This window comes from Pyrenophora tritici-repentis, chromosome 5 (assembly GCF_003171515.1).
Source record: "Pyrenophora tritici-repentis strain M4 chromosome 5, whole genome shotgun sequence".
In the NCBI taxonomy this organism is placed as follows: domain Eukaryota; kingdom Fungi; phylum Ascomycota; class Dothideomycetes; order Pleosporales; family Pleosporaceae; genus Pyrenophora; species Pyrenophora tritici-repentis.
Genome location: NC_089394.1, coordinates 1,509,612 through 1,531,930, shown reverse-complemented (window position 1 = coordinate 1,531,930; position 22,319 = coordinate 1,509,612). Strand labels below are relative to the sequence as shown.

Genomic DNA, 22,319 nt, shown 5'->3' with positions numbered 1-22,319 from the left:
CTATCTCCAAGGCCCATAAGCTTGTCGAGCTGCACTCAACGTAGGATTACCCTTCACACGTCTCTCTTCCGCTAGGCCACGTCTTGCACAAAAAATACGATCGTCTTCGCTGTGCTATCAACTGTTTCTTGCGCGGCATCTACAGCCTCTCCTACCTCGCACCCCTGCATTGCTACGGCTACCTTAACATTTTCTCATCTCGGAGCGATAAGACGGTAGATCGATAGCTCAGGCACGTCCTCCTATGTGTTAAGTACATGCAGTTACAGGAACACTCTTCCGGCAGTTTCTCCGCGTTAGGCACACACAATGCCAAGGATAATGTTAGGTAGCGTGGTTATCTAGTACGCTTACGTACAGAAAGGCAAAGCTTAAGCTGCGTGTATTGTACACTGCGCTATGCCTAGTTAGCCTACGCTGTAGCGCTGCTTTAGAGCGTCCCGAAATAGAACAGGCTAGCTGTTCTAGGCGGCTAGCAGGCGGCACGTAGTGCCCACTCTGCGCATCTGATTATCGCTTATACACAGTAGCTAGGTCTGTGTTTATGCTACGTTTACTACTACGGTACTATGCTTTACCCTGCCTCTGTTTCTACCCTAGCTTCTTAAGTAGTCTGTTGCGTCTCGAAGGTGGCCTAGTGACCGGCAACCTAACGTCGACTTCGCTATACGTAGAGGTGTGGCACTGCACCGACGATATTTTAGTAGAGGCGTCAATCTGTTCTTCTCTTTCTTCCTCTTCTTCTCCTTCTCCTTCTTCTTTCTTCTTTCTCGCTTGCTAGAGCTGCTAGATTGTCACGCAAGGCCTGACACTTTTCGTTACACTCTCCAAACGTTTTCTCGTATCCAGCTAGCGCCCGCTGGTACATCTTCTCCGCCTGGTCAAGCCGGCCTAGGTTCTTATAGAGGATGCCCAAGTTGTTGACTGTGTTGAGTGTTGATGTATGCTCTGGTCCCCATGCCTTCTCGTAGCCTTGCAGCGCCCGCTGGTACATCTTCTCCGCCTCGTCAAGCCAGCCTAGGCCCGCATAGAGGTTGCCCAAGTTGTTGACTGTAGAGAGTGTTGATGTGTGCTCTAGTCCCCATGCCTTCTCGAAGCCTTGCAGCGCCCGCTGGTACATCTTCTCCGCCTCGTCAAGCCGGCCTAGGTTCTTATAGAGGATGCCCAAGTTGTTGACTGTGTTGAGTGTTGATGTGTGCTCTAGTCCCCATGCCTTCTCGAAGCCTTGCAGCGCCCGCTGGTACATCTTCTCCGCCTCGTCAAGCCGGCCTAGGTCCGCATAGAGGATGCCCAAGTTGTTGACTGTGTCGAGTGTTGATGTGTGCTCTGGTCCCCATGCCTTCTCGTAGCCTTGCAGCGCCCGCTGTAGCATCTTCTCCGCCTCATCAAGCCGGCCTAGGTCCGCATAGAGGATGCCCAAGTTGTTGACTGTAGAGAGTGTTGATGTGTGCTCTGGTCCCCATGCCTTCTCGAAGCCTTGCAGCGCCCGCTGGTACATCTTCTCCGCCTCTTCAAGCCGGCCTAGGTCCGCATAGAGGTTGCCCAAGTCGTTGACTGTGTCGAGTGTTGATGTGTGCTCTAGTCCCCATGCCTTCTCTTTGCCTTGCAGCGCCCGCTGTAGCATCTTCTCTGCCTCATCAAGCCGGCCTAGGCCCGCATAGAGGTTGCCCAAGTTGTTGAGTATGTTGAGTGTGTTGAGTGTTGATGTATGCTCTGGTCCCCATGCCTTCTCGTAGCCTTGCAGCGCCCGCTGGTACATCTTCTCCGCCTCGTCAAGCCGGCCTAGGTCTACATAGAGAAGGCCTAAGTTGTTGACTGTGGAGAGTGTTGATGTGTGCTCTAGTCCCCATGCCTTCTCTTTGCCTTTCAGTGCCCGCTGGTACATCTGCAGTGCTCACTGCCTGTCTTCGTCATTGAGCAAGTACCCAAGGTTGTGAAAATGGTCTGGTCTTATCAATACCTCAACCACCTTCTCCTTACCTAATCCGCTGTCCTCCTCAATCCATCCACTAACACGCAGACCATGCGCCATGACCCGCTTTCGCTTCTTCAAGAATTCTGCGTCTGACTCTAGAGGCACACTCCACGCCACCAGCCCTGCCGCCAAGCAACCTAGCTCCTGCCGCTCATGCTTTCCCGCCACGTATCCGCACCATCTGTGCAGCACCGAGTGCATCGAGTGACTATCTGTGCCTTCTCTCCCCTCTGCGAGTGAGTAGCGCGACAACAGCCCCATGGCCTCGCCGAACGCCAGCTCGTCCTCTGTGACCGCAAGCAGCCACGCCGGAGCGTCCACCTCTGCTGCTAGGTCTGAGCCTGCCGCGATTAGCTCATACCACACCTCCCCGCTGTCGAGGAACCCCCACAGCTTCAGCAGGCAAGCAGCTTCTTCGCTCTTCCGCTGCACCTGCTTATACGACATAGTCCACGTCGTTAACACGCTTCGGTCGCTATACTCCTCTAGCGGAAAGCTCTCTTCGCTCTTCATTAGCCGCTCCCATGTTCGGCTGTAGTGCTTCGCGTACGTTAATGCTGACATGTTAGTCTCGCGCATGTACGACCCAGCTTGCGTGAGGGCGAGAGGGAGTCCACGGAGGAGCTCAAGCACCATGTCGGCGTCTATTCAGCCTACATCAGCAACCTCTCCACTTCTTCACTAAAGTCTCCCACTTACTCTCGACTACCCTGCCAGCGTTGTTCTCCAATATAGCACGTGCTTGCTCTGCCGCTACTATTCCCACATTGACTCCCGAGCCCAGTCTTTGAAGATTAGCCAGCCGGCTCGTGATTAGAATCGAGCCATGATCGCCATGCGGGAAGAACGCCTGCACGTGGTACGCCTGTGGGTCCTCTTGATCGTGGTGATCGCGATCTACGTTGTCGATAAGCAAAAGCCAGTGTGGGTTCGACGGGATGGACAGCCACCGCTGACACTCGCGGACCGCCACATCAGCCTCTACAGTCGCATCGCTGAGTTGCGCTGCACCGTCCGCCGTCAGCTCGCCGCGCGGGATTTTTTGCACTATGTCGACAAACGACTGCTTCAGACTAGCCGCGGACGACCCATCGAGCCAGAACACGGCACTAAACTGGTGGTGGTGCTTCCGTGCAAACTCCACCGCCAGCTGCGTCTTGCCGATGCCGCCAAGGCCGTGGACGACGACGACCTTCCGCCGACGCCTTGTTGCGGGCAAGGCATCGAGAAGGACCTTCTCGAGCGCTTGCATCTCGACATCTCGGGCGACGAACTGGCTCACAATGGGCACGCCTCGGAGACTGAACTCGATCTTGTGCTTGCCGTGGTCTGCCATAACAGTCAATCTTCGTCTATTTTCATCTACTCTAGGACGTGTGATTACATTGAGAGCGAGCCCACAAAAGTGTGGGAGATCCTTCAGCCATATCCTTAACTACGTCGGCTACCGTCTCAAAGTCTTTCTCTGAAGCCTTTGCGAACTTATTCATGTCAAAGTGGGTGCGCGAGAGCGAGTATTTGCTCGTTGCGTCCGATAGATCAAGGCAACCAGAGCTCTCGCTGACCACAAACCGCTGTGCATGCAGTTAGCTCGATACGTTATGCACCACTCTTGAGCACCTACCGTCCGATCCTCCTTTCCCACGATCCTTCCCACGTTGCTCGACTTGAGCTCAAAGAAGCATGCAATCTGTATCTTGTTTGTCTGGCCCCGCGTCTTCTTCAAGTAGCTGTCGACCACCTCTCTCAGGTACATATTCCCCGGCTGCAGCACCTCGAGAGCGGTGGGCTGTACCTGATCCTCGTGGTACTCGCGGCGCGCCGCCTCCAGCATCTCCATCTGGTTCATCCCTTCCGCGCCTCGAAACGGAGTACCGAAGAAGATCAGGCCGGTCGTCGATAAGAACACGCCAGGCCAGTCCTTCTGGTATTGTTCGGCTTCCAACAGTGTCTAGGAAGACATCAGCTGCTAGCGCTTTACTATCGAGTTTACTTCCTTACCTTAAGCACAACTAGTCCGCCAAAGCAGTGCGCTACAAACATTAGTGGGCGAAACGGAACATCCTGATCGACTTAGCAGACATTCAACACCTGCTAAAGACAATTTGTACCTTTCTCGTTCGCTTTAAGGCTCTCAGTAACCGCTCTGCCACTGTAGAAATGCTCTGCTGCATCATCTCCTTGCCGAACCACTGCGACTGGTATCCGTATCGCATGATGCGCGCGTTCGGCGCCACCGCCGGCAGCATGCTTTCCTCCTCGAGCCAGTTAACCCACTGGGGGCTTTCCTTAGTGCCCGCATTCGTGCACCAGCTGTCATCGGGATGGGCGCCGAGGCCGTGGACTGCGATGATGCTAGATAAGTTAGTAGAAGTTTGACTAGACAAATGTTGGAAGTGAACGTACTCGATGCTTTGTTCTGCTTCTACCGGTGCCTCGCGGAGTATCTTCAGGCCGATGTCATCGTTAGTAACGGGCCGGACCTAGTTCCGCGTCAGCCTTGGCACGCTTCGTTCTGCGGCCTACTCACCATTACGCCTGTCAGGAAGCAGCGTCTGCTTAAGCTGTTAATAGATAAGATTGTTGCAACAGAAGATTATAGGAGAGTAAGAGCGAAATAGACGAGAAGTGGTGCAAGTAGTATTCAGGCTAAAGTGACAAGGCTGAGAGACCAGGCTGCGGCGCCAGGCTGACTGCCACCTGCGTTTGCTGGCGCGCGGTGCGGCTGAGTTCATCTGGCTGTCCTCTATGGGCCAATGCTGCCATCTAGACATCGCCTAAAAGAGTTCACAGCTACAGACCAGACTTTTCCATATCTTCATCGAACAGTCATGCCACCCTTTTCTAAAGCAAATCAGCTTGTTCACGATCTAGTGCCGGGACCCGGCGCAGCGCAGAGCGAAACCTTGCCTGGCCAGCCTTCTCTTCTACTCAAAGACCTCGATCGTACGAAAAAGTTCCTTTATGACGACCTGTGGTCAGAAGATCTCGACAGAATGGCACCGCGTCTGTGGATCATGACGACCTTGTCGAGCGCGAATATCAACCCTCTACACCGCCAGCGCGTTAAAGGTCGCGAGATCATCGTAACAGAAGAGGCCCGTCTGCATCTTGTGTGGATACACGACCGCATATTTATCAAACCTATTCCACGATATCTTCTGTCGCACGATTTCTGGGAGGTGTATCTTAATCAAAAGCTAGGATCGCCGGACGATGGTAGCAGGAACCTTCACGCGGCCGCGGCTGGCTTCTTGCGGACGTACCGCTACTTGATCAGGCACGAATCAGACTTTTACCTTGCTCAGCAGGATAGCCTTCGCCTTATTCCTAAGGATGTGGACTGGGCATCCTTCTGCCATTTCACCTCGGACCTGAACGGCATTCAGGACTCAGCTGTATCAAGGCGGTACTGCTTCGGAGAGCTGAGGCTGACGCGACTTAACTTCTACGCCCCGTTCCTCCTGCGCAAGTTTCACTTTGAGCAGGTGCATGGACAGTATGGCGACTATTTTGCGCGACTATACGGGCCTGTGCTGTTCGTGTTTGCTGTGGTGTCTACCATCCTCAACTCCATGCAGGTCGCACTTGCAGCTGATCAGTCGCTGGCTGTACACTGGGTTTCTGTTTGGCATGCATCTCGCTGGTTCAGCGCGATTAGCATCGTAGGGACCGCTGTTATCGCCCTTTGCTTTGCGGTTCTTTGGCTGTGGATGTTCTTAGACGAGTGGGTGTACACCCTAAGACAGAAATGGAAGGCGCGGAGTGCTCTGTTGGATATGTCGAAATGTTGAAAGACCTCGATCGTGGTCAAAAGGCTACCTTACGGCAAAGGGTACTGACGTGAGTGTCTTTTGCCTACACGGCAATCGAGGCAGCATGTTGGAAGAGTTTAGTTGAGTCAGGCGCTGCTAGGACTGCATAGCAACGCGAAATGGCACTTGTGCGGAGGCTAGTATTAGATGAGGTTTAGGCACACGATGACACGTATGTTGTCTCACGGGTATGTGATTGCAGTCTAAATAGCATTTATAGTCATAGTAGTAAAGTGAGTCCTCACTGGTTTGCTCATGCTCCTCCCCTGTAATTCTTTGGGATCATCTGCGCTACTGGGGCCCTCTATGGCACCGGCCCACGTGCGCGCTAGCGGCTTAAAGTAGCCATCAGCGTTGTGGCGGTGAGCGTTCCCAGCGAGCGCCACACGCCCAGCCGACTGGGCATAGCGTAGCATACGATACACCCCCACCTTAGATTACCTTAGCGCCACGTAAGCTCGCTAAGTTCTCCGGTACAGCTCAATGCGCTTGGCGAAATACGCCAATCCGGAGTAACTGCCGGAATGCATGTACACAAGTCGTATTACCTTGCAAGCTTAGAAGAGTGTGCTTAATTAATTAATCTACTGTCTAGGCGCACCGAAAGTAGCATACGTGTAGGCCGCTGTAGCAAAGCAGGGGTGAGAAGCGAAAATGCCCTTAGACGCCGCACGTAAAATAATCGACAGCACGACCAAAGTTGTGTAATTTTGCCGTAGCAAGCTGGTGGCTCGTAGAGAAAGCTCTAATACATGATAGCACACGTTCTATATCTATACAAGGCTGCGTAGAAGTAAAAGAAATGCTGAAGTTTGAATCTCATCTCGGTCAGGAGGGTTTCTCGTTAATGCGGGATGTATTGAGAAGCTGGCACTATTAGTAGTAGTATGACTACCTAATAGAGCGCTCTCTAAGGCACAACGGTAGTGGTGGTACAGATTCGTATTATTGACTAAGGAGCTATTCACACGTTCGTAGATCCGTGTTGCGTGCAGCTGCGTCCAAGCTCCCCGCTAGGACCCACCTGCACGTGTCACCAATCATGTGACTACTCCTCCGCTTGATACCACCAAGTCACTTATGGACTGTATTCTCAACACTCCCCCACAGGCCTTACGTGACTTGTTCTAGTGCCCTTCATCAATAACTCCCAGCATCTTCTTAAACCTTTCGAAAGCAACTCTCTGCAGTGGCTTAGTCATTCCGTCGGCAACCATCTCGTCAGTCGGAATATAAGAAATCTGGAGCTTCTTCTGCTCAGCTAGGTCTCTAATGAAGTGGTAGCAGATGTCAATGTGCTTAGAACGTTCGTGCAGATGCGGATTCTTCACCAGTGCAATCGCTCCCTGATTGTCACCGTACATCTGGACTGTGATACCGTTCTCATTGACGTATTGGTGCAGGCCGAGATCTCTGAGTACTTGAGCTGCCCACTGTCCCTGCTTGGCGTACATGGCTTGTGAGATGTACTCAGACTCAGCACTTGAGGTTGCCACTGACTTCTGCTTCTTTGCTGCCCAAGAGAATGGTCCTCCATAGAACATTCCGACTCCCCCAGACATGCTCTTCCGGTCTGTCTTATCGCTTGCCCAGTCAGCGTCGGTGTAGATCCCAAACTCGTTTTGGTGATCTCCTCCTGGACCGAAGCGAATCTTCTGCTTTACTGTTGACCGTAGATATCTCATTAGATTCTTTAACGCAGTCCCGTGCATCTCTACAGGGTCTCTCATGTACTGGGCTAGTCGTCCAAGTACAAAGGCAATGTCTGGTCTCGTGAATACCATTGCGTACATTAAGCTTCCAATAATCTGTGAATATTGTGTGGAGTCGATTCTGGCGTCTTCAGGAGTAGCAGGCTTTAGGTGTTCGTAGTCTGCAGCAGGGATCTTCTTTGACTTGTACTTTGCTGAGGTGATACCGTACTTATCTAGGACTGTCTCTAGGTACTGCTGTTGATCGAGGTAAATAGCTTTGTTAGCTCTATCGCGGGTGACTCTAACTCCAAGGATCTTTCGAATCTCCCCCAGGTTCTTGGAGTTGAATCTCGTAAGGAGCATTTCGTCGAACCAGGCTAGGTCTGAAGTGAGTTTCGCGGCAGCAGCAATGTCGTCAACATAAACCAGTAGTGAAATACCTCTGCCTTTATGCGTGAATAGGCAGGGGTCTGCAAGGCTCTGTGTAAAACCGATCTCAGTTAAGAACCCCTTAAGTAGCAGGTTCCAATCTCGTCCAGCTTGCTTAAGTCCGTAAAGACTCCTCAAAACCTTCAGAACGTTGCCTTTCTTAACTTTTACCCCAGCTGGTGTTGTGAGGTAGATGTCTTCTTTTAAGTATGACTCAGTGAATGCGTTCTTGATGTCCCACTGCCAGCATTCCATGCCCTGTTTGGCAACAGTAGCAAGGAATAACCTTAAGGTGTCCATTCGTACTGTCGGGGCGAAAGTCTCGGTGTAGTCAATCCCGTGTTGTTGACTGAACCCTCGAGCAACAAGTCTGGCCTTGAACCTCTCAATCGTACCATCAACTTTAAGCTTGACAGTAAACACCCATTTTGTGGTGACGAGGTTTGCACCCTGGGGTGGAATAAGCTCTTCCCAAGTTCCGTTCCCCACAAGAGTCCTGATCTCTTCCTCAATTGCCTCTTTCCACTTCAGTGCGTTCTCTGGGTCGCTTATAGCTTGTTTATAGGTCTGAGGGATTCTAATGCCTTTAACTTCTGTTGCTGCGAAAGCTTTGCCGCTAAGTTCTGCTCGTCCCGTGACATCGAGGTTTCCACTTACAATCACCGTATAGAAGGCTTTAACAATCGTCTCGTGTGCAGACTCTTCATGGTGGTGCGTAGATGTCGGTATTTCAGTTGTGGGGTCTTCGTCAGCTCGGCTCTCTCGTAGGACAGCTAGCATAGCTTTGACAATTTTGGCTTGGCGATGTTCATCCTCCATGTCGTCAAATGTATCTCGCTTTCTCTTTTGGGTCCGAGTCCTGAAGTGATACCTAGCTGATGGTTCGGCTGCTACTGGGTTGGTAACTTCGTCTACCTCCATTTCTTCGCTCTCATCCTCTACTGTTGGCGCGGGTGGAGTGATGGTAGGTGATGGGTGCGCAGGTGCTGGCGTAGGCGGCGATGGTGGCGGCGGTGATGGCGGCGATGGTGGCGGCGATGATGGCGGCAGTTCAATATCAACATCCAGGGCGTCGGGTTTAGTTAGTTGATTTAGGTTCTTCTTTGGTCTTCCTCTGGCTTTCCGTGGGATGAGCTCATTAGATGTGCCCATTGGACCTGATTTGACTCTCAAGTTCAGGTCTATCTTTCCCCCTGGCACCTTCTCATTAGTTTGGATGACGCTAACTCTATGCGTATATCCAAGGTCAGGAGAGTAGACTTTGAACTGCTTGTCTGTAGTTTCAGAATATCCCATAAAGACGCCTGCTCGACCACGGTGCACTAACTTGTCTAATCTCCCTTTCGCTGGCAGCGTCTTTGGATTGAGATAGGTGTAACACTTGCTCCCCCAGACTCGTACGTGGTCTACGCCTGGGCGTTTCCCTGAGAATACCTGCTCTGGAGACGTGGGTTTTCCCTCGACCAGCGGTCCTGTTGGCAGTCTATTGCGGATGTAGGCGTCAGCCTCAGCGGCCTCGTCCCAGAACTCAATAGGAAGTTGTGCATCATCGAGCATTGCCCTCATTGCGTGTTCGGCAGTCTGGATGCTTCGCTCCACTGGTCCATTTTGATTCGAGCTCGCAATTACGGTGTAGTCGGCCTGAACCCCGTCTTCAGTTTCCCACTGGTTTATCACAAGCTTTAGTTCTGGCGCATTGTCTGATCTGCAGGCCTTCACCTTCTTCCCAGTCTGGAGCTCTACCTTTGCCTTCCATCTGCGTAGCTCTAGGATAGCCTGGTCCTTGGTTTTCAGTGGTATCGACCAGTTCTTTCGGGAGTGGTTGCAGATTATTTGCATAAGGTAGTTATTTCCGCGGAGTGATGTAGGGAACGGTCCAGCTAAGTCAAGAGATACTAGTGCTAGTACCTCCTTTTTGTGTTCTGCTAGGATTTTGTTCATCTTATTCCTCATCTTGCCTTTAAGGCATGGGTCACAGAAGCGCCTGTGGGCTGGGGGTACTTTAATCTTTTCAATTGTCGTTACCTTATACAGGTTTCGTAGCATTGCTGGGCCGTAGTGAGCAAACCGTCTGTGCATTAGCCTGTAGTTCCGGCGATCTTTCTTCGTGGACTTGTCTTCTTCGGATTCGTCTGGGTCCTGGTCGGATTGTGTCTCGGGTTGTGTCTCCTGACTTTCCTCCGCAGTGCTTTGATCGTTGCTGTCGGTCCGAGTCTTGCCTGCAATAAACGCCTTTCCTGAGTACTTGCTTGCAATGTGGCTTACGATGTACAGACCGTCCTTCTGTGCTGCTTGTACTGCGATTCTTGATTTGTCCTTAAAATACATGTTCTTGTCATCAAAAATGCCTTGAAGTCCCTCCCTACACAACCGTCTTGCTGCGATTAGATTCACGCCGAGCTTAGGTACGTAGAGAACCTTTCGGAGTAATCCTGTTGTCCCATCCAGTGCCTTCATCATAACAGTACCACGTTGGGTAGAATGAAGAAATCCTCCCCCAACCTGGATAGTGGTGAGCGGCGTGCGCTTTAGCGGTCCTCTAAACAGGTTTCTCTTGTCAGTCATGTGTGATGAAGCACCAGTATCAGCAATCCAGTTCGCCGGTGTGCTTTTACTAGCTTGTTCCGCAGAGATATGGCAGTGTTGCGTACATTCTGTTTCCACGGATGTAGACTCGTGGCTGGTCTCGCTGTCCGTGCCTGAGGAGCCATTGTCCGTTCCAGAGTCAGAATCCTGATTCTTGGCTGCGTACCCATGCTTGCGCCTCGAGGTTGTCTTAACTGTAGGCTTGACAGGTTTGTCAGATCGCTTCTTGTTCTCATTTCTAGAAGGTCTCTTCGACTTGGCTGCGCGTCTCTCAGCTCTTTCGTCTTTCTCTCGAAGTTTTCTTCCGAATTCCTGAATTTCACCCTTGTATTTGCAGTCTCGGGCCCAGTGTTCTCCCTTACAATGGAGGCATCCTGTGGATGGGCCTAATTCAGGCGATGTAGAACGGGGGCGGTCGCGCATCGAGGAGTCCGAGCTTCTATGGTCATTCGGGTGACGGTACTTCGGGAATGCTACATTTGCATGCTCAGCCGTGTCGTTCAGTCGCAGCTCCTTCGTGCGGAGTGCAGCAATCTTTTCGTCAACCGTGAGAGAGGTCTGGACATCGAGATAGTCGATTACTGATCCGTAGCTTTCTGGAAGAGCGCGTAGCATGATCTGGAGAAGTGCCTCATCATTGTAGAGTCCCTTGGCAGCAGGCTTAGCTGCAATAATCTTGCGGCGGTATTCTTTTAGCTTTGCCCACGTGTAGTCGACATCCTTCTCGTCTTTCCAGGTGAAGTTCTGAAGCTTGGTCATGATGTTGTTGGCTGTCAACTGATCAGTCTTTGAGTACTTGACCTTCAGTGCGGTCCAGAGGGCAGATGCAGTCTCGTACTCGTCTGCGAGAGCGTCGTCATCATCAAGGAGACTGTTTGTGATGTAGAACAGTGCCTTAGCCTCATCCTTGTCGTATTCCTTTGCCTTTTCAGCGTTCCATGTACCTCCCAGTCGTTCGAAGTCGCTTGTCAGGCCTAGGACGCTTGCTTGTTCTGTAGGGTTGACAGTGCCGGCCGGGTCTTGAGAGGTGTTGGCAGTTGATGTGGAGGTGCCAGCTCCATGTCGTGCAATCCAGGCGTACGCGTGCTTCGTGACTTCGATAGTGTAGAAGATTCCCTTTCCCTTCAGCTTCAGTTTGTTATTGCGGAACCATTTCTCGTGATTCTCCTTCGTCAGCTTTGGGATCTTAGGCTCCTTATCGTATCTGTCGTCGCTGCCCATCTTCGCGGTTGTGCTTTTGACTGTCTGTGACGCGTCAAATGCCGTAGTTGTGTGTGGTTTCGAGGTGTAGGGGGTGCTTAGTGGGTTTGTAAACGTTTTGGCGTCTGCGCCCTTCAGCTTTCTCTAGCTGGAACCGTATGCTCGTTTTCGGTGTGCGAGAAGCTCGTCTCGTCTTTCGTATGCGAGAAGCCCGTCTCGTCTTTCGTATGCGAGAAGCTCGTCTCGTCTTCCGTGTGCGAGAAGCTCGTCTCGTCTTCCGTGTGCGAGAAGCCCGTCTCGTCTTTCGTATGCGAGAAGCTCGTCTCGTCTTCCGTGTGCGAGAAGCTCGTCTCGTCTCGTGCGAGAAGCTCGTCTCGTCTTCCGTGTGCGAGAAGCTCGTCTCGACTTTCGTGGCTTCAGATCACCTTGATCTGGTGGGTCGCCGAATCGTAGAGCACCGAGCAACCGGGCTCATAACCTATTGAGAAGCTGGCACTATTAGTAGTAGTATGACTACCTAATAGAGCGCTCTCTAAGGCACAACGGTAGTGGTGGTACAGATTCGTATTATTGACTAAGGAGCTATTCACACGTTCGTAGATCCGTGTTGCGTGCAGCTGCGTCCAAGCTCCCCGCTAGGACCCACCTGCACGTGTCACCAATCATGTGACTACTCCTCCGCTTGATACCACCAAGTCACTTATGGACTGTATTCTCAACAGGATGGACATTAGAGGCGGGAAAGCAGTTACCGGTATCCAAGGTAGGTCAGAACACTGTATCCAGAAACACCGTATCTATAACCCCGTTAACGTGAAAAAGACACAATAGTTTAAAATAGCATTGACGAGCAACTATAAAGAAGCAGTAAGAAGCAGTATTTGTTTAGATAGTGAAAATATTCAGCTCCCTCAGTACAATCACACGAAACAAAAACGATCCTTAGGGGGGCTATCTCAGCTTATTTAAGAATACTGAAGACACATGGTGAGTAGAAATGACGTAATGCGGAGATCGCGCTAACATCACCTAACGGTCAAGGATTGGTAGCAAGATGACTCCCCCAGCCAAGACCGGGACTACACCTAGTAGAAACTCAAGCCCAAGATTCAACTCTGCAATTATTATTGGTGTAGTTATAGCTATACTTTTAGCTTGTGTAATCTTGATTATTTACATCATGTGGAAAAGACGTCAGGGTGTACGAAAATCGAATCAGATTCGTGATGGCGCTATGGAGGCCCATCATATGCTACCAAGTCAAGCGTAGTATAGTGTGGAAAGAATGAGAAACAAAGTAAACGATACAACGGACATGATTGGCTGCCTCAACAACACTACTGTGTTTTGGAACCATGTATACGCGAGAAACCGCGTGGATGAATATAGACGAGACCACAGAAATGAATAAACAAGGGAAATCCCCCCTAGAGCTCGCATTTGATCTAAGCTTAAACGTTGATCTTTCCAACGCACCAAAATCAGAGCTTGTCTCTCATTTGCTTGGCGCAGTATTGCTTCGAAGTTTCCATGGACCTTATAAGGAAGGTCTTCTGTGGTGGTATCCAGAGAAAAGATGATGAATTCCAGAGGCTGAGCGAGTTCGGTTGCAAGAGATAGTATCTTATGGGCTGGTATAGTCTGTTGCTGAAATTGAACACGACAGAATATCTGCTTCCGGCTAAGCGCTACAGCAACCACGGATGCAGTCGTTATAGATCGGATACTGGGATCATGAATGCCTTGCATCCATACAAGTGAACGTGGTGCTAATCTTAACCGTAAGGCGGTCTCTGTCGCTTGGCCATTTTGGTTGTTTGTATATGTGACATGCTCCGGCGACGAAGTTGGCGAAATTTGGGGAAGTGGTTCGGAAACTTTAGAAAGCAATTCCTCAACAGCTGGGATTAACGATCGTGCTCTGCCAGGTGATGATGCTGACAGCAGTGTTTTCCGAAGATCCGATACAGGGCTGGTCGTCTTATGAGAAGTGTGCGAACGCTCGAGCTTGCCACATAAGCTTGGTGCCGGAAGGCCTTCTTTTTGTTCTTGAAGATTTTTGGTCTTTGCTACTACAGGGAAACCGGGAACAAAAATAGCTGATCGTTCTTGAGCATCCCATTTGGGCTTAAAGAATATGTCCACAGGAACACACTCGCTAGTCGCAAGCTAGTCGTTGTCAACGCAAGCTAATCTTGGAAGATTGTCACTTACATAGCTCTCTCAGGACTAGAATTCCTGTCGTAGGGGGCGATGCTCATCATTCAATTTTGCTTTCGTTGCGTTTGGTGACTCAGTAATGTAAGTAGGTGCCACGACTTTATATAGATGAGCAAGATCGAATATTAGCTTCTTGAGTGGATTCATCTATCTTTAGACCGTCATAGCTCAGCATGTAGCGCCCTCTCTGAGGTTGCCCCATGTTCGACACTTTATCTAGGTATCCAATAGTATGAAGAGTCTCATCGGAGTTCCCAAAATTACTAGCCCTCTAGAACTGCCTGAAATTCATCCCATAAATGGGTATCACGATGTCACACTGCAGCAGCAGAGCCAATCATAGATCATACCAAGGTGTGAGTCCGCCTTGATGATGTCCCAAGGTCGTGATAAGGCACTTGAGGCACAAATTTATGGCTAGAGTATCCATGTTGGAAGGCGGATCGACATAATGGGGACATCATTACGGCAGAGCCATCATGCAGAGATCCACTTCAGTCTCATAGCTCCTAGGATGCTACCTGGGTACCTTTACTTCGTGCTACATCGTCCAATCATGCCAGTGAGATTGAGCAGAGCCTTGAGCATATGCAGAGTGACAACTCTAATACCTAGGGAGTTATCACAGCGGCAAGATGTTCATGCGAATAAGTGCTGTGTCCGCCTTGTGAATCTTCAGATAGTGCTACGTGGGCCAGGAAGGCCGGCGGTATCGTGCAGAGCCTTGAGCTTATGCAGAGTGAAAAGTCTGACAGCTACCACAGCGGCAAGATATTCATGCAGAGACGTGCTGTGTCTGCCTTGTGAATCGTCAGATAGTGCTACGTGGGCCAGGAAGGCCGGCGGCATCGTGCAGAGCCTTGAGCTTATGCAGAGTGACAACCACAGTCCGCAACAATCAATTAAGTGGGTCCTAGAAGGTTCAGATTGGATTGATTGATTACCGCTTTAAGCCTAGTAGTTACCTATAGGAGTTTAAGCCCTACCTAGATAGGTAAGTGGGTCTAGGAGAGTGACCGGATTGAATTGATTGTTGCGGAGTCTAGTGACAACTCTGACAGCTACCATAACGGCAAGATATTCATGCGGAGACACATGTATGCCTTGAGATGACTGAGACATGTGATGGATGAGAAGATTGGATCGGAGCGTTGAGCTCCAGAGCACACCTCCTTGGCAGTCCCACGAACCCCATAGCGGCTAAAAGTCTTTTACGTGGCAGTAATTCTGTCTCACAAGACCCTCTTAGAGCCAATACATGCCAGGGAGTCCACTTGGTACTCGGCCTTTCTCCAGATATGGTAAGATGAAATTTTACGCTGCGGCCTATGTACGACTATAAAAAGAACTTATCATATGTATAAATACTGCACACCCGTCTTACTTAGTTGCCAACATCACTTACTTGAAATAGTTCTACACTATGGAGGACTACACCGGATTCATTGACCAGGCACTCCAAAGCTTTGATACTGACGATATCTGCGATCCGACATGGCTCGCGTCTGTAACTGCCGACATCGACAACTACGTAGAGGTGAGAAAGCACTCTGGGGTATCCTGTAATAAATTTTGCCTGTGCTAATAATAAGTAGATGATTTATTCTCACGATGGAAATTTGCAGGTTGAGAACTCGACGAACGAGTCTGTAATCGCCCTATCGACGATATCTATAGTCCTTGACATCCCACCATACACTCCGGCCACAAATCCTTCAAGCGGCATAGAGGCAGCTCAAAAATTATTGGATATCTCAGCCGCATCTGCTCCACCAACACTAGCCATGTCCAATATTTTCACGACATTTCAAGCTGCCCCTGGAGCTGTTATTGCACCATCTTCTGCAATGATTGGAGAGTCCATCAGTGACAGTATTCCTTGTTCAGCAACGACACGGGTCACCTCTGAGCTTACAGCTACTTCGGCCCCAGGTGGACATCAGAGTTGCCAACAATCAAATCAAGCCCTTATCGATAAAGATTTCGGACCATTTTCTGGCACGTGTCCTCGGGCACGGATGCTTCTGCAGTCTTTTGCCACTATCGATAAGGGCTTGATTTGATTGTTGGCAACTCTGGTGGACATGCTTCAGCGGACGTCACAGCTAGCGATGTTGAAACCACCATAGGACGACAAGATGCCTCTGAATCACCCAAATGTGCACTCGGGCAACTATCGGTAGCAACAGACAATGCTCTTACCGGCAGAGCATCGGTTTCAGAGCTGAGCAAAGATCTATGCGACACTGCCTTACCAGATGAGGAAGTTCCGCTGAGCGAACCCCTAAGCGAACAAGCAGGTGCTGTATATTTAGAAGAAAAGAAGATTCAGTCAATTCAGTCAGCTGTTCTAGATATGGAACACCCTCAACCGCATACGAATGACTTTACGGGCAGTCCCCTGCCAACAAAGAATGCTACCAACAATAGAGAGAAAGAAAATCTTTCAGAGATCAGGATCAAGCAGACGACACATCAGGGTAGCCGTATGAGTGTTCCTGCAGTGTCTCTCGCTCAAGTCGGCACCCGCGAAGCACCGATCCTGATCGACGATGTCATGGATGAAGATATAGACCAACATGACGCAGATGGAGAATTTGACTTGTTGATCTATGCATTTGGCGGTGACACTGAGCAGGATGAAGATGAGGAAGATGAGGACGATGAGGAAGATGAAGAAGATGAGGAAAAGGAGAAAGATGAAGGAGATGAAGAAGATGAGGACGATGAGGAAGATGAGGACGATGAGGACGGTGAGGACGATGAGGACGATGAGGACGATGAGGACGATGAGGAAGAGGAGAAAGATGAAGAAGATGAAGAAGATGAGGACGATGAGGAAGATGAGGACGATGAGGACGATGAAGAAGATGAGGAAGAAGCGGAAGAGGAGGAAGAGGAGAAAGAGGAGAAAGAAGAGGATGAAGAAGAAGATGGCCAAGAGCAAACGCGCGCGACAGACACGAGTGCTGAAGGAAGCTATTCAGAAGGCGCAAGTTACTCTCCGGGACCCGAGAGAGGCGGTCGACTCTCACTTCGTCGCTCTCTCACTTCGTCGCTCTCCTCCTAAAGCGCAACGTCTTGGCATGATTGATTGGCGAGAAGCTGTTGAGAAGAGGATAGACCAGGTTGAGAAGACGTGGAGCACCGTGCAAGCTCTATGGATAGAGCTGTACAGTGTTCCAGAGATAAGGGCATCAAAGAGCATGTGCAGTTTCCAAAAGAAGATGTGCACCGCTGAAACACATTTCAAGGACATGCATTTCTCGCGAAAAAGTCCGCCATTTGCGCCGTGCATGGCAACTTGTGTTTCGTATGGCCGTTGCCAAAGGTTGAGAAGACGTGGAGCACCGTGCAAGCTCTATGGATAGAGCTGTACAGTGTTCCAGAGATAAGGGCATCAAAGAGCATGTGCAGTTTCCAAAAGAAGATGTGCACCGCTGAAACACATTTCCAAGGACATGGCATTTCTCGCGAAAAAGTCCGCCATTTGCGCCGTGCATGGCAACTTGTGTTTCGTATGGCCCGTTGCCAAATGGACAAGAAGGATGTAGGAAAGCGTGCAAAGAAATTTGGCAAGCGCCTAGATCTTCTTTACAACTGGTCACGAGGGCTGCGAGACCAGGACCCTATGATGATGAGCAACGTTGGGGACGATGACCAGAGATGTCAACAAGCAAGTCAAGCTGGCTTGATTCTTATCGATTGCAGATCACAGACCATTCTCTGGGACGTGCCACTGTGCACGAGCCTCTATATTGTCTGTGATCTGCAATCGATAAGAATCAAGCCAGCTTGACTTGCTTGTTGACATCTCTGACGATGACGAAGGAGACATGGACTGGACCCCTTGATGTACTATGTGGAAGGGTATGCCAAAGCACTCATTTACAATTTTTTTTATCAATAGTATGAAACATATGGCACGCGTTTTTATTCTTATATATACAAAAAGGACCAGGTTTACTTGGATACATGAGATGTAGCGAGCATACTAGCAAGTCTAGCTACTCACTGCAGACCCATTGAAGTGATCATCAATGTCTCGAATGAACCCGAGTCGCCAGGAGCTTGTGTGTTCGTCTTCTGACAATTGGGGCTCATGTAGCTTTTCAAGATCTCTTCCGCCGTCATAGTCTGGTGCAAGGTGCGGCGTTGAGCATTCCACCTTCGGCTGAGCCTGTAGTCAAGTCAGCTGAGCTAACGGAAATTAATATAATGGGCGTCGCACCTGTAATTCCCGACGATGACGCAACTCAGCTGTTAGAGCCTCAACGTCAAGCTTAAGGCTCGCATTTTCTGCTCTGTGCTCATCCAGCGCAGCATATACTATGTGACAAGACTCTTTCCATTTTTCGAGTTCGTGCCTTTTCTCGTGCATCTCAGTTTCGATCTCTGCGCGACGAGCAAGCTCTGTGCAGAGCACAGCACGCGTTTGATTGTGATTCCATATCTCCCATTCCAAGATTTGCGATAGCTGTAGATAGAGGTTTGGCTGTCCAAATGGCATGTTGTAATTGACCGGTGCTTCTAGTGGCGTGGCCTGATTGATCGCCGCATCCTGTGGCGCGGCATAATCGACTGGTGCTTCAAGTGGCGCAGGTGTGTGCACGTTGTTGGAAAGCTGATTAGCTGCATCACTTTGCTGACGAGCCGCAAGTAGTGTAGGCCAAGTAACTTCTACCGCGTCCATGTTGTATGCTCGGTTGGTGGAACCGATAGTAGTAGGTAGACTCCGCAACAATCAATTCAATCCGGTCACTCTCCTAGACCCACTTACCTATCTAGGTAGGGCTTAAACTCCTATAGGTAACTACTAGGCTTAAAGCGGTAATCAATCAATCCAATCTGAACCTTCTAGGACCCACTTAATTGATTGTTGCGGACTGTGGTAGTAGGGGTTAGAATGAAAGGTTTGATGGACAATTGATGGTGCCAGGCAAGTGCTTTTATGTGCATCTGTTGCATGCTTTACTAAAATCCAGTGCAGGTATTGCTCGAAAACTGTTACTAGGGAACACAGCCACGACGGGAGACGCACTTTCGGTAGTCCGTCCCCAGTCCCCGTTTTCCGGAACATATTGCAGTTTAACGGGGAACTGCTTTCTTGTATAGCAGAGCCACACCGTAGCATAACAGTGCCTATGGATGCTGAAGGACGAAGCAACAAGCATGGCAACGAAGGCTATTGAAGAAGCGTTTCAACGGCACCCAAGGCCCCAAGTACCAACAAAAGCAGCACTACTGCAAAAAGCTCTCGAAAAGAGTCAGCAAATCTCTACAACTCACCGAGAAATTCGCGACAGCCCATGGAAAACGTTAGTACGACAAGGAAACTTAGTGCAAGGGAAGGACGTGTGGTCTATCTGCGTTTACAAGAGCCAGTTGGTTCTGGTGAAGGAGATGACCCTTCAGGCCGGTCGAGACGAGCTCGAGAAGATGAAGAAACTGTCAGACCATCCCCATGTTTCAACTATCAGACAGGCTTTCGAAACCGAGTCCTCGTGGTTCCTCCAGTTAGAGTATTCTCGATACACACTTGAAGAAGTTCTCAACGTTCACACACGCCTCGAAGAGCCGCATATTCGTGTCATCGCAAGCTCGGTAAACACGACCAAATATATGTGCTATGCAACATTTAGCTAAGTTGAATAGATCTTCCTTGCTATAAAGCACATAGCTAAAGTCGGAATCGTACACAATCTCATCTCAACAGCTACGATAAGGTTTTGTTCTACGGGAAGACCACTGCTATGTGAGAAAGCTAAATTATTATTGCCCTCAAGAGCATCTCGTCTGACTTTATTAGCCAACTTTGAAGAGTGCATACAGGTGACAACTGAGAGCACGCCTAACCGTGACCTAGAGTGTCTAGGGATAGTAGTGCTCCAATGTATGAATGGTACACCAAAGAAAGAACTACGGGATGTGGTAGAGATACGTCGTCTGCGAGAATCTAATAAGACATTTGGTCTAGACAACGGAGGGAAGTGGAGTGGCTATAAATTGCTTGTCGACTTTCTCGATAATATGTTTAACGCGAATGTACCCGCAAGTGCTAAACTTGAGAAGCCTGTAAGTATCTGCTTCTGATACTTTGTCTATCATGCTTATGATCATAGCATCGATTCATTGAGAGCGAGCCGAATTATGGCATCCTATTGCCGTTTCTAGAGTTAGTGTCGCTTGAGTGCTTCGCCCTCTGGCACGCCGCGGCGGTTAAGTCGTAAGGTGGCACAGTACCTCGTATCTGCTCGGAAATATGCAACACTAGTTCGCTAACCCTTGTTCTAATTAAATCTCTTTCAGCGCTTAAATCCTTGCTCCGCCTTCTAATGAAAATCTATATCTAAGAGTGCATGCACCAAATATCGTTCCTAGCTCACAGTAAACTCAATCGAATTCAACACCAGATTACGCATCATATCATGGAAAACACACAATCCTCCGAACCAATTGCTCAAGATCAGGCTTGGTATGAAATTTTCAACTTTGACCCAACGACAAGCCCGTTCTTACCTCATCTCACGACCGAACATAATGATTTCAATTTCAACTTGGATATCTTCTCTGAACAACCTCTATTATTTCCTACAAACTATCTCCCACAGCCAAATTACTATCCCGAACAAACAATACCGCAAGATCAGCTCCATGATGCGCTACCCTACGAACAAACTCCTATCTACCATAATCTGAACGGTGTTGCACAAGAGGCTACTTTTGATGCAATTCGCAAAGATCTTGACAAGGTCTTTATTTCTATCTGGCAGCTGCAGAATTATTATCAGATGAGAATCGAAAAGCTCGACCAGTTAGTTATCTAGGGAGCTTTGCTATGTGGATGCTAACATAGATCAGAGAGGTCGTACAAGCAGCGAACGCAGCCCAGAGCCTACGTAAAGATGTGGATGCTATCAGCGGTTGGTTACAACAAGTGATCAGCTTTTTGAACGATACGAGCGCCCCGTCCGAGTTGGCTTGCCCAGAAGAGGGGGAAGTCCCAAAACAGCCCAAAGTCGAAAATCAGGACCAGATGGAGTAACCCAGGATACTGGGAGCTGTGTAGGGGTTTCTGTATCTTGTATTTGGTTGAGTTCGCATTTCTGTCTTCTGTAGTTTCATAGGACTATATATGCATATAAAAAGCGCAGCAGTTTAGAGTACTCATCCGCTCTCCACCCGCTTTGAGATGCCTCCTCCCTACTCTCCACACATCCGATGGGCAAAGCCCGTAGTCAGATCAGTGTCAAGAAAGCCTACGAGGCTAGAATACTTGCGTATGAACATATTGGAAAGCCATGTCGATGGATGCGCGGCATGTGAGCCACTGCTGTTCAAGCGTAAGCCGACGTTTTGTCGTCGCGGCTGCCTTCTAGAGGACCTCGTCATTCGCGACTTTGTGGTAGGGGGAGATGGGCGGGTTTACAGTACAGACAGGGAACATGGTCATCGCATTTGCGTTGAGATATCTGACAAATATTGGGCCGTCCTGGCGCTGCTTGAGGAAGTGGATGGTCGGAGGATTCGTGTCAACTCGCGCTAAGCAACATTAGGGAGCAGATTGCGACGGTAGCATTTGTTTTCCCACGGAAATCAATATTATTCGTCAGAACCACCTCAAGAAACTAATGCCGCGGTGAAATTGTGCATCTTGGAGGCTAACATGCTTTCCGCCTTCCAGTTGGCGTCTTGGTCTGCAACGCATGTACCTCACAATGCGGGTTAGGCCATGTTGATGCATCCCGCAGGGAACATGAGCTCAGGCCGTCGATCTGCAACGCGCGTACGGCGCAGCCAAGGAACTCAATATGCAACGCGTGTACGGCGCAAGCTTAACGTGCTTAGCTAGGTAAGAGTAGCGAGGCGAACTGGGAACTATCCCGTAGATTGGGCGGGCGTCTAAAGAACTACCTGCATCGGCTGTGTTATGGTGGGGTAGAGTAAGCGAAGCGAGGCGAACTGCGAGCTGCTGCAGGGTTCGACGGGCGTCTAATACCGGTAGACTGCATGCATGAACGAGAGTACCTCGTAACGAGACGAAATACATACTAGAAGGGTTAGTACCTTCCTCGAAGATGTTAGGAGACTTTTACGGCGCGGTCGATGTTGTATAATACTAATTTAGATAGTTATAATTTCGTAAGAAGCGTAGTAGTGTAGGTGGGTATGTCGGCTGTCCTCGGGTGACGAGTTGGTTCCGTTTTCGCGGCACGGACAAGAACCTTGTAGTAGCTGGTCAGTAGTGTAGTCTTGGCAAACTAATGTCGGCAATATTTCTCAGCACACTATTGTGGAACCTTCGCTCCAAGCGCGCTTCTTCCTCAACAACATCGAACATCTTGGAGCAGCTATTCAACGCACGTATAGAGAAGAAACTCAAGAGATTACCTACTTATA

At 49.7% G+C, this 22,319-nt stretch overlaps 10 protein-coding genes across 10 annotated transcripts; 6 read left to right on the top strand and 4 right to left on the bottom strand.

Moving 5' to 3' along the window:
- Positions 1-371: 371 nt before the first annotated feature.
- PtrM4_105580 (TadD, Flp pilus assembly protein TadD) lies at positions 372-3,227 on the bottom strand (the record flags this gene model as incomplete). Its single annotated transcript, XM_066107654.1, has 4 exons — positions 372-397; positions 823-1,876; positions 1,961-2,619; positions 2,675-3,227. The coding sequence occupies 4 exons, from the start codon at positions 3,225-3,227 to the stop codon at positions 372-374; spliced, it is 2,292 nt and encodes a 763-aa protein (XP_065962103.1).
- A 115-nt stretch (positions 3,228-3,342) lies between these two features.
- PtrM4_105570 (uncharacterized protein) lies at positions 3,343-4,508 on the bottom strand (the record flags this gene model as incomplete). Its single annotated transcript, XM_066107653.1, has 6 exons — positions 3,343-3,549; positions 3,600-3,926; positions 3,977-4,039; positions 4,087-4,330; positions 4,382-4,458; positions 4,506-4,508. The coding sequence occupies 6 exons, from the start codon at positions 4,506-4,508 to the stop codon at positions 3,343-3,345; spliced, it is 921 nt and encodes a 306-aa protein (XP_065962102.1).
- A 298-nt stretch (positions 4,509-4,806) lies between these two features.
- PtrM4_105560 (uncharacterized protein) lies at positions 4,807-5,769 on the top strand (the record flags this gene model as incomplete). The annotated part of the gene is made up of 1 exon (XM_001942415.2): positions 4,807-5,769. One exon carries the CDS (start codon positions 4,807-4,809, stop codon positions 5,767-5,769), a length of 963 nt encoding a protein of 320 aa, XP_001942450.2.
- A 1,148-nt stretch (positions 5,770-6,917) lies between these two features.
- Positions 6,918-11,720, bottom strand: PtrM4_105550 (uncharacterized protein; the record flags this gene model as incomplete). The annotated part of the gene is made up of 1 exon (XM_066107652.1): positions 6,918-11,720. One exon carries the CDS (start codon positions 11,718-11,720, stop codon positions 6,918-6,920), a length of 4,803 nt encoding a protein of 1,600 aa, XP_065962101.1.
- A 3,505-nt stretch (positions 11,721-15,225) lies between these two features.
- PtrM4_105540 (uncharacterized protein) lies at positions 15,226-15,982 on the top strand (the record flags this gene model as incomplete). The annotated part of the gene is made up of 3 exons (XM_066107651.1): positions 15,226-15,249; positions 15,334-15,456; positions 15,515-15,982. 3 exons carry the CDS (start codon positions 15,226-15,228, stop codon positions 15,980-15,982), a joined length of 615 nt encoding a protein of 204 aa, XP_065962100.1.
- Positions 15,983-16,275: 293 nt separating this feature from the next.
- PtrM4_105530 (uncharacterized protein) lies at positions 16,276-16,989 on the top strand (the record flags this gene model as incomplete). The annotated part of the gene is made up of 1 exon (XM_066107650.1): positions 16,276-16,989. One exon carries the CDS (start codon positions 16,276-16,278, stop codon positions 16,987-16,989), a length of 714 nt encoding a protein of 237 aa, XP_065962099.1.
- Positions 16,990-17,454: 465 nt separating this feature from the next.
- On the top strand, positions 17,455-17,718 carry PtrM4_105520 (uncharacterized protein; the record flags this gene model as incomplete). Its single annotated transcript, XM_066107649.1, has 1 exon — positions 17,455-17,718. One exon carries the CDS (start codon positions 17,455-17,457, stop codon positions 17,716-17,718), a length of 264 nt encoding a protein of 87 aa, XP_065962098.1.
- A 204-nt stretch (positions 17,719-17,922) lies between these two features.
- On the bottom strand, positions 17,923-18,612 carry PtrM4_105510 (uncharacterized protein; the record flags this gene model as incomplete). Its single annotated transcript, XM_066107648.1, has 2 exons — positions 17,923-18,099; positions 18,151-18,612. The coding sequence occupies 2 exons, from the start codon at positions 18,610-18,612 to the stop codon at positions 17,923-17,925; spliced, it is 639 nt and encodes a 212-aa protein (XP_065962097.1).
- Positions 18,613-19,091: 479 nt separating this feature from the next.
- Positions 19,092-20,149, top strand: PtrM4_105500 (SPS1, Serine/threonine protein kinase; the record flags this gene model as incomplete). Its single annotated transcript, XM_066107647.1, has 4 exons — positions 19,092-19,523; positions 19,575-19,674; positions 19,729-19,994; positions 20,042-20,149. 4 exons carry the CDS (start codon positions 19,092-19,094, stop codon positions 20,147-20,149), a joined length of 906 nt encoding a protein of 301 aa, XP_065962096.1.
- A 198-nt stretch (positions 20,150-20,347) lies between these two features.
- PtrM4_105490 (uncharacterized protein) lies at positions 20,348-20,964 on the top strand (the record flags this gene model as incomplete). The annotated part of the gene is made up of 2 exons (XM_066107646.1): positions 20,348-20,733; positions 20,781-20,964. 2 exons carry the CDS (start codon positions 20,348-20,350, stop codon positions 20,962-20,964), a joined length of 570 nt encoding a protein of 189 aa, XP_065962095.1.
- Between the last annotated feature and the right edge of the window lie 1,355 nt (positions 20,965-22,319).